At 39.8% G+C, this 10,542-nt stretch overlaps 1 protein-coding gene across 4 annotated transcripts; it reads right to left on the bottom strand.

Annotated features, from left to right (window-relative positions):
- Positions 1 to 1,839: 1,839 nt before the first annotated feature.
- Positions 1,840 to 6,814, bottom strand: LOC121946282 (uncharacterized protein C1orf232). Of its 4 annotated transcripts, none has more exons than XM_088084256.1 (6): positions 6,684 to 6,814; positions 6,327 to 6,428; positions 5,841 to 6,042; positions 4,134 to 4,211; positions 3,795 to 3,901; positions 1,840 to 2,607 (listed from the first exon to the last, which is right to left on the bottom strand). In XM_088084256.1, the coding sequence occupies exons 3-6, from the start codon at positions 5,919 to 5,921 to the stop codon at positions 2,238 to 2,240; spliced, it is 636 nt and encodes a 211-aa protein (XP_087940382.1). In that variant the 5' UTR covers positions 5,922 to 6,042; positions 6,327 to 6,428; positions 6,684 to 6,814; the 3' UTR covers positions 1,840 to 2,237. The 4 variants fall into 4 exon arrangements, with proteins under 4 accessions (XP_087940382.1, XP_087940383.1, XP_042346719.2 ...); XM_088084257.1 differs by having other exon boundaries at positions 6,633 to 6,702; XM_042490785.2 differs by having other exon boundaries at positions 5,841 to 6,428.
- Positions 6,815 to 10,542: the final 3,728 nt, after the last annotated feature.

Below are 10,542 nucleotides of genomic sequence, written 5' to 3'. Positions count from 1 at the left end.
TTTGTTGATTTTATTATGAAGAAAAGGGGATTACCGCACTTTAAAGCGTCAATAAATTCCCTGCACCTCAAAGAAAATAAAGCAAGTGATGTGTGTGTTGCCTTCTACTTGTCACATTTCTGTTGCTTTTGTCACATTTTTTAAATTTTGTATTGAAGAGCCAAACTGCACCTCAAACGAAAAGAGAAACTGTGGCCCACAACAAATTCAAGAAAAGCACAATGAAGGCCCCTTTCCCCCAAAAACTGTCAAAATAAGTGAACCAAAAATAACACCTAAAATAGGGCTAACAATGATCTCAAATCAAAGGGCTTCAAAATAACAAGGACTGTGGTGTTTGTAGGCAGCAGGCTTCGTGCTCCTCGCCACCTGCCGTCTTTTATAGCCTGACGAGTCAATCAGCTCAGGTGCAACTTGTTTGTGCATCAGAGGGTCTGGAGATGCACTGGACAAAAAAAGAAGAAAAAAACAGGGGAACTAAAAATAAGTATGTTACATAAAATTAAGAAAATTTGAAAAACTGTTTAGTCATGCTATTTGTGGCTCGGGAAAAGAATTTAAAACAAGATTTTACACGTTTCAGAACAAATTTATCATTGCTTTAATTAAATATTGTTTATCCCAGTGGAGATTATGAAGCCTTGTCATCTGTTGTTTTTCTGTTCATTGTTGTGTTGCTCCTGTGTCATTTTTGTCTCTCTGATTGTGTTCTTGTGAATGTTTCTTGTTCTCAGGTTTCTCTTAAAAATGATTTCTGTAAGACTCCCTGATGAACATAAAGATAAAATAAAATGAAAAAAAATGATGCACTAATTAGGTGAACTAGGTTGTTTTCACTCTGATGTTTGAGCAACTCTGTGGACAAGAAAACTTGTCCCTCACATTAGTCAAAGGAAGAGTGTGTAAAATTTAGGTGCATTTGTTGGCAAATAGTGAGAATTGCAGATTGCAGCTCTCTTCCTCTTCAAAACAAACAGAAGATGCTGTTTAAAATGGTAAAAACACTGAGTAAAGCAGTTGCACGTTAAATAATCTGTGTTTTTCTGATGCTGCTCATTGCAGAGGGGCTGTGAATTAATTATTATGCTTTGTTGGAACTTTTACTGCAGTAGTGTTTATTATAGCAAACCAGAAACAAAACAGCATAAAACAAACAACAAATACATAAACCAAAATCAGAGATAAAATAATATGTAAGGCCTTTTATGTCACAAAATTAGGAATGTTAAAAACTCACACTTTGCACAGTCTCAGTCACAATCAGAAAATTAAAGTCAGATAAGTCATCAATGTCAGCGCACCTGACCTGACACACATTTCACACATTTCATTTAGTTGTGCAACACTTTTTCCCTGACGTCCGAGGAGAGGAAAAAAATGGTTTATAAATATTATGTAATATTTGTGTCACTCTGCCAAATCTCTTCACAGAAATCCCCTGCCCTCTGTGCAGGTTAAGTGAGATAATCCTGAACTAATCCTGCTATCACAGCCTTTAATCTCTTAATCTGGTTTTTGCTAAACGACAGATTAGATCGAGTTTGCTGACAGGTGTGAGGGCGCCTTTTTGTGGTTTAAAAAGCACTTAAGGAAAGTCACCATACAAATCCAAGAGAGTAGGTTGTATTCTGCTGCCAATATACCAGGTTAAACTCTGGATAAAGTAATAACTCTGTTGTATATACCTCTACCACACTACTGTCGGCTACATGATGCATCTCAAATGGGTAAAGAGGCAACTATAAGCTCTGGAGGCAGATTTGCATTGTACTTCCCCCTTATCTCCAAGTAATAATAACAATTTCATCAATTTATGCAACTCTCTTGTCATACAAGCCATTGTTGAAGTCCCCTTTGTGAAGTAAATTTATTGTTATTTCATACTGGAATAGAGGTTTCAATAAGTATATTACAGAGTAAATCCAGGACCTAACTTTGTGTCTCACAGGGACAGAGGAGTTTTTATTTTTCATCATACATAATAGTATTCCTCCTTGAGGGGTCACGGTTATAAAAAACTGATTTATTAGAATGTTTCTTGCTGGTTGTAAAAAGACATTTATGGAGCCCGAACATGAGTTCAGTAGTTCAGATAAAAAGGGACTTTCACAATAGCTGCGGAGTTTGTTTTCAGGACATCCTGTGTAAAATATAGCCTCTTTCTCAAACTTTCTGCACACTCTACATAACTCCTTCATCATATTGTTTATATTCGCCACATTCCTTCATCACTGCAGCTAGTTGCTCTTGGTCTTCAGCTCTGCCAGCTTGCTGGTGACAAAGTTCCACTTGAATGATGCGTTCTCACTTCCTCCTCCCAGGGAGACATATTTGGAGAAGCTGTTGTTGCTGCTCTGTTCTCCTCCGCCGCCTCCTCCTCCTTCACTCCCCTCTCCCTGAGGGAGCTGCCCATCCTGGCTCTCCTCCCCTCCGGCCTGTGTCGCCCCCTCCTCACCCTGACCTGCTGCTGCCGCCTCGTTCGCTGCAGCAGCAGCGGCTGCAGCTTCCGCCTGCTTCTTGGCAGCCCAGTTGGCTGCAAAGCTATCCCAGAATGCTGTGCGCTTAGTGGGTCGAGGGGGAGGCTCCTCCGGCTTTACTGCAAGTGGACTGAGGATTCAGAGAAAGTGGTGGAGTTATTTTTAAGAGTCAAATATAAGTGGCGGCTTTGGCTTGGGACTCACCTCTGTCAACCAGATGTTAAGTATGAAGGTTTTACATTTTAGTTTAGTTAGTTTAGTTTATTTTTCTAGTTTTTAACACACTGGTAGTAAGTAGAATTACAGTTTCAGGCAAACAAACATTACTTAGAGGTAGAACTGCTCTGAGGACTGAAACAGCAAAAATAAGTTGGTGGACAAACTGGTTGAAAATAAGGTCACCTGCAGGTCGACATTGTGGGAAATACACTTTTGCACTTGCTGACAGCTGGATGATACCACTGCCTATATGTTCACTATATACGAAGGTTTTTAGACCCATCCACCTACCTATGCCCCCGCTTGTCCTACACGGATTTTCTCGCTCTTTATACTGTGACAGCTACCCACAGTTTCAGAAATGCAGCTGCGTGGTGCATCTCATACCTGCTACAGGCTGCCTCAGGGCGCCGCTGTCTGACTTCAAGGGCCGCTGAACAAGCATCGGCATTTGAGAGTTGGGAGTGAGATTGGCATTTGGCTAGCTTAGTTTACCATAAAGACTGGAAACAGGGAAATATGGCTACAATGGCTTCATCCAAGGTAATGAAATACCACAATCTGATTTTGTAAACTTAGATTTTGTTTAGATCAATTAGAAGTGAATTCATTTTAATTAGTTTTAGAGGTGCTGGTCATCAGATTTTGTAGCCTGGGACAAAGCAAGTCTTGCTCTTTCTCTGTTTTCAGTCTTTATGCTAAGCTAAGCTAAACTGACTAGTGGTAGCTTCATATTTAGAGAGAACAGAGAACTTCCACAGTTAATTATGCCTGGTCATTTTGCCAAGTCTTGCAAAATTTTGGCTTTAGTTTGATTTTAGATCAAATGTTCTTTTTTGTCATCTGATTTGTCAGTGAGTCAAATTCTGTCACTGAAGTTTATCTCAACCTACAACATTATCTGGAGTCTCTTGAAGTGCCCAATATTTTTGAAACTGTTAACACATATCATACACAGACCCCTCACCCCTCAAAAAAGAATTAAAAAAAAGCTAAATATTCCATGTATACAAACCCCACACATGGCACAAGGTGAAAGCTCAACATCTGTCCAGGAGGAAAGAGGACAGACGACAACAGAGAAATATTTCCACTCACTGGTCGGCGACTGGAGGGCTTTCAGTCTCCTCGAGAAGCTGGTGTTCATCGTCTTTGTTGAAGAGAGATGATAGTCTGTTCCAGCTTTTAGTCCCGGCCCCCTGCATCTGGACAACCACACACTCGGAGTCAAAGGTCAAAGTAGGTGAAGGCTGTTTCAGCTGAACAACTGTGAAGACTTCTTTAATGATTTTACAACCACTTATCATGATATTGTGCATTGGGATACATTTAACAGTTTTAATGACTACATTATTTGTCTCATAGGTCTAACTTTGATGCTTTTTTACATATATAAAATGTCCAAACATTAAGCAAGAGCTGCAAATGTTCACACACTTTCTTGGCCAGCTGGGATACTGCGTTGGGTCCTTCATCCTCTTGCACTGGACTCACATCATTCCCCACTTCTGTGACCTGTGACAGCAGAGATAAAAGACAAAGTGGACCTGTCCACACAGCAGTCTCCTGATGTGACAACAGATGCACAGGTTTTGTGCATATATGTCGCCATCTAGTGCATTACATGGACACTGCAACCCATAGAAAACCTACAGGACCTAAAAGTGCACATGAAGACATGTTTATAAAGAATATAGAAGACATGGAGCCTGAAGTAATTTAATCTTTGGAAATTGATTTTTTTTACACTATTTCCACATATGTGTATGTTTTGACATCATGAGGTCACAGTGATACGCTTTTGTTGTCTCATGTTTCACAAGTGCGCATGGAGCAATGTCGACTCAAATAGCAGCAATGACAACTCTGCACATGCATCCAATTGGAAACTATCTCTTCAAACACATACACAGTTTTCCCCTGTCAACTAAATTTGAAGCTGTCGGTGGGTTGGTGTTTGTGCATCTCCTCTCTCTGCCATGTCAGTCAGTCAGTCAGTGGAATGCCAACTAATCCGTTGTTCATCTCCCGTGCAGGATCGAGTTTCTGAGTCCTCGAGAGATCTGGGTCAACGCAACACTGTGTCTGTTTGGCTGTTATCAAACTTCTGATGGAGTATGGGCGTAGCTAGGAAAAGTAGTGAAGGAAGAAGTCAAATACTGAAATAAAAGTACAAGTTAGAGTCCTGTGTTCAAATCCTACATGAGAAAAAATACTGTCAGTGATGCATCAATGTGTAAGCAGCATTAACTGTTGTAGTTCTCAAAAATGGAGCTAATTTTACTTCACATACTGTCTAGTAGTTTAATCCAGTGGTTCTCAACCAAAGAGATGTCAAATAAAAGTGGTGCATCATGAGATAATGAATGCTGAAAGAAGAAGAACCATGCTCTGTAAAACAAATGTGTGTTAGTTAATGGAATTTTCTCTCTCTTTTTTTTTCTTTGTCTTTTTCAATGAAAAATTGGACACTTTTCCCTCACGGGGCCTTGAAAATGTATTCAAATAAAACAATCTGGGAAGGTTATAAAAGGAAGTGTTTGTAACGAGTCACCAGCCAAAAAGATTGTGAACCACTGGTTTAAACATAACCTGGAAACTACAGTACTGGATAAAAGTAATGTAGTAAAAAGTACAATATTGTCCTCTAAAATGTAATTGTTGCCGGAACATAAAGCAGCATAAAATGTAAACTATACCTAGAAATTGTACTTAGTATTTAGTTAAATGTGATACTTCTATGCCTTGTAATGTAGCCTGTATGTACAACACTTCAGTTATAATATGCTTCATTGGGGCCGTAAATATATCTGTTACTGGATTTCATCTGTGACACTGGAAACAGAAGATCTGCATGCCAGAACACAGTTTTATTGGTTAATAATTTTGCTGTCAGGACTCAAAATGACCAAAGTACACCGGAGGAAGTCTCATGTAGGCCTTACTTCTGCCTCAAAGTTCCCTTTGCAGAGAATACAAAACATCCTGAGTTAATCTGACCCTGCGATGAATAAAAAATGATGAGCAACAAAACCTTGGGACCTTTTGACTTCAGTGCCAACAACCACATCAACTTTCTGACACTTTTATACATGTGTATGAATCAGTAAGAAGGAGAAAGTGAGAAAGTTGTAGAGTCTGTACCTCATCAGCAGTGCCCTCCTCATACTCAGGGTTGAGAGTCTTCAGCACTTTGCTCTTGTAAACTTTCCACATTGGATTCATACTTGCACAGTTAGATGCTCAGGCCGCAGACCTGTGAAGACCTCTTTATGTCTCTGTGGTCCACCCTCCAGCCAAGTCTCCACTTCCAGCCTCGGCTCGTCTCAGTTGGGCCAACTTTGACCTGTTTCCATGCATAAACGTTCTCAGCAGTTCAGGGAACACGGTCAGTTCAGCACAGAGGGCTACACTGTTTCATAGCGTTTCGCAGATTATGTCTCGTCTCGTCAAGCCAGCGGAGATGACAGCTGCTTTCGTCCCCACAGAGTGTCTGAACAGGTAAAGCTAAAAAGCTGTGCTGTCCATGCATGCGCCCACGCAGGTGCACGCACGCACACACACACACACACACACACACACACACACACTAAATTCAGCGTCACGGTTCAGAATCCCTGCCTTGGTTACCTGGAAACAGGTGTGGATTTCCTCATGCATATTTCAGAGGGTCTCTTTCCCAGAGCCAGAGGTCCATTGTCAGCCAGTGTTGGTAGACTGGCTCCTGTAACCCTGACGCACACAGAGACACATGCACAGTACTGACAATATTCATGTTCAGATGGCTTGATTTTTATATAGGATATAGGAAGACTTTTTTTGAAACATGCACTAACTACTTGTTTATCTGTGTTTCCCTATGAATTAACTACAAACACACACACGCACACACGCACACACACACACACACACACACACACACACACACACACAAACCTGCAGTTTATTTATGGAAACACAAGTTTGTAGCATCAGCTTAGCTGTTACCTGGCCACTTCCTTGTTAGTCCTCCTCCTCTGCTCTCATTGGTTGCCACAGCCATATCAGTCGAGCACCAATCAGTTTCAGGTGCAAAGCAAAGTCGGGTTTTTTTGTGGCTGGTCACTTGGCAACCTGAGAGGACTGAGGGGAGTGTCGCGCAGATAAAGAGAGATGTATAAAGCTTTGATGACTGATCGGGTTTCACCCCACAACAATACAGACGAGTACAGAGATACATGTGGTTTTGCTTAATTGCTTGAAATTAACGAAAGAAGCATTCCACGTGAACTCTTTTCCTCCTAATTATCACTTTTATTTTACTAATAAATAAAGTATTGCCAAAACTCTTTAATGTCTATTTCAGTTGGAATGTAGCATTTACTATACATTTATGCAGACGTGTATGCAGAAATTGATGAAGAAATTGCACAAATTGGTGCATTAAGCAATCATCAGAATGCTGTAAATTAGGTTTTATGTGTTGCACCTATAATGTTTAAACAAAATCTACGCCCCTGCATGTATGTAAAACTATGAAGTGTAGCCTTTATGATAATCCTGATTAATCAGAGACATGTGACTTAAGTCTTCCTTTAGCTCTCCTGTTCCTGGTTTTAATTACCTACAGTTGGACAGTAATGCAGCTGAAAGGTCGAGTAGATCCATAGGATCAACATCAATTATGAATGCAGTTCTGTGGACGACATGCAGACTGATGGATGTCTGTTATTTGAAGAGCAGCCAGGTCGGTTGTGGCCAGAGTGGCTCATGTTTCAAAGTGGAAAAGACACACCCAGGTCTTAACCCGAGTTAACACACCAAACCGAGGCAGTGAGTGCATTGTTATAGATGCAGCACGGCTTCTTTAAAGACCTACGTACTGCATGTCCTATTGTAGATACAACAAGGATTATAAAATACTCTGTACCTGAAGAATCAAAACTGAATGGCACCTCTCAGTGTGTTTTATTGCATATTTTGTATTATTATATTCATGTTAAAGTAATAATATGTATGCAGCATGTTTACAATATTGTAACTTATTTTTATTATTTTATATACTGTTTGATTTTTGAGAATTATTTTTAGTGTGGAAAATCTAAATGTGTGAAGTTACTGCAGGTGCCAAACAAATGTTTTAGTGGAGTGAAAAACAATATTTCCTCTCTGAAATGTAGTGGTGTTGATGTAAAAGGTAGTAGGAAATAAAAATGGTGATTTAATTTAATTTTGATGTAATGTATGTTTGATGATGTAATTTTAATTTATTTAAGCACAAGAACCTCACAATTGTATTCAAGTATGGTACTTAAGCAAATTTATTTTCCATTACTATAAAATGGTTTTATACCATAAATTCTTTATATACCATATATTCTCATCTTTATCAGATGAGGTATTCTGTGTACTCAGCATGTGAGATGAAAGCTCAGATGTGAACAGAGCTCTGGAAAGAAAAAAATGACTATATTTATATTCAGTATATTTTGAAATATGTTGTACCAAACCAGTTTTTTGTCATGCTACAGGGAGAAAATTAGTTTTATGTTTCTGTCCCCTAAAGGTTTGATATATACTGTAGTATTAGGTTAGGATTAGAGTTAGGAGTAGTAGAACTACCACATTGGAGCTACAATACAAATACTCTGTTTTTTTCTTTTTTCTTTTTTCTTTTTTTCAAGAATAACTTGTGTTTACATACTGTTAATTGTCATAGCCTTAGATTTCCACAAGGTGGCTCAAGAGTCCTTCACAGTGTTGAACGTGTGTAGTGTGAGTTGGAGATATTGGCCACAGAGATGTCTGCCTTCTCATGAATATAATAGAACTAAATGGCACACGGCTTGTGGTGCTCAAAGCACCAAAAAATAATTTTTTTTCCTACTGAGCAACAGTATCAATGTGCAAAAGGAGGCATTTATCTGCTTATTGACAAGAGGCTTGTGACAGCACGAGATGTGAACATTAATAGCATCTCAGTTGAGCTGTAACATTGAGCTAGCAGTAGAGGCATGCTTCCCTCTGTGCAGTGATACAGTTTGTGGGTGTAGTTCAGTAGAAAAAAGAGTTCCTGAAACTGCTCAAACAAGGTCTGTGGATTATTTTGAGTATCAGGATCATGATTCCTGGAAAGAGAGGCATTGCTGTTTAGTTTCTCGAATAAATTTTCTGGCACTTTAAGTACCACCAGCCAAGTGCCATCTAATTTCATTATACTGGAGAGAAGTCCGACATCTCTACAGCCGACATCTCCAACACTCTGCAACTCACACCAAAACAGTATAGACTGATAAAAGGCACTAAAGATAAGAGAAAAAATGTGGGTTTTTTTTTCATTTTTGGGATAACTGTCCCTTTAAAGTATCCAGTAAAAGTGTGTAGTTGTTTGAGTTCTTTAATTTTAAAGGTCTCTGTGAATTTTGGTCAACACCTATGTCTCACAGCAGCTTACGTCTTGTGTGCTATCTGTGCACACGCTAACTATTGACATGTAAATGTTTCCTAGAGTTTTCGCATATTTACCTTTTTTGCTCCTCCTCTGACACATGGGCTCAAATTTTCACTCCAGAATCTGGCAGGAGAGAGGAATAGAGACTGTGAGATAGTTTTAAATACTGATGACTGATCTGCAGGCTCTGCTTCTCAAAGTTTCCTCTGCATGACTGTCAATGACACCTGGTCAGACAAAAATAATATAATTTCATGACAGCCAAGAGGGATTCTTTTTAGGTGCTAAGCAAACATTTACTTCTTTCCATCATTGACATATGAACCAAAGTCCATGCTTGTTTCTGTGGGGTCTGTGGCTGTAGGTGCCTGAGTTCACGTGTGCATGTGCATGGTATGCATGTGACGCATCTTTTCTTGGTGTTGTGTTTGTTGTGTTTTCTGACCACTGGGGGGTGACACTGAAACAACTCTATGCTCCAGTTTTGTGTTTCAGAGATGTGGAACTGAATGTACAGAACAGAGTGTCCAAATGCATCATGTTTATTATATACATGCACACGCTCCAAAGTCACCTGAGAGATCAACAACTTCTCAACCTCCTTTCAACTTTTTGTTGGTCATGTGGATGTATAAGGCCAACAACAGCTGTGTGGTTCTGGGCACGTCACCATGCCAGAGACAGATCACACGTCACCATGCCAGAGACAGATCACTCCTGAAAGAAATAATTAAGATTTTGGTTTCATGAAAGGTACTCCTGTGGACAAAAGACAAGAAGGCTGAAGCAAATCAATTCAACCTCTATTGTACATGCTTGTCTCCCAGCAGCACAACAGGGAGAACAGTGTGGGGGATGGGGATGGCGGGGAGACGGCGGCAGTCTTTGCTGACCTGTCACATGGTTGGCCAACCCTCCAATAAATCTAGACCAGCAGCAAAAGATGTAACCAGAGGAATTTCATTAGATAAACTCATTATCACATGAGTTTTAAAAAGACACAAGTTACATTCATTGAACTGAGCTTTGCACAGTGTCTCCCTCCAGCTTAGTGTCCATCAAAGGGCTGACATCACCAGGATTAATCCACAAGAAATGTTAAATCATACATAGAAAGTAAAGTGTTTTTTAAAGGTATACTCTCAGAAGGCGACCTCTTGCTCATCTTATAGAGCGTGGGCCCCATAAAGGCTGAGGCCTCAGCAGCGTCCCAGGTTTAATTTCATCCTGCGGCTCTATTCTGCATGTCTTCCCCTCTCTCGCCCACCTTTTCTTTCTCTCTTAAACTGTACTATCAATAAAAAGGGGAAATGCCAGCCAAAGAAAAATCATTTTAAAAAGTACATTCTCAAAGGAAACCTATTAGTTGTACTTAGATCATTTACTGATGTAAAGGTAGCAATAATAATAATAATA

Source organism: Plectropomus leopardus, chromosome 11, assembly GCF_026936395.1.
Source record: "Plectropomus leopardus strain MGB_pleo_1.0 chromosome 11, ASM2693639v1, whole genome shotgun sequence".
NCBI lineage: Eukaryota > Metazoa > Chordata > Actinopteri > Perciformes > Serranidae > Plectropomus > Plectropomus leopardus.
The sequence above is the reverse complement of the archived record's forward strand: the minus strand, read 5'-3'. Positions and strand labels throughout refer to the sequence as shown.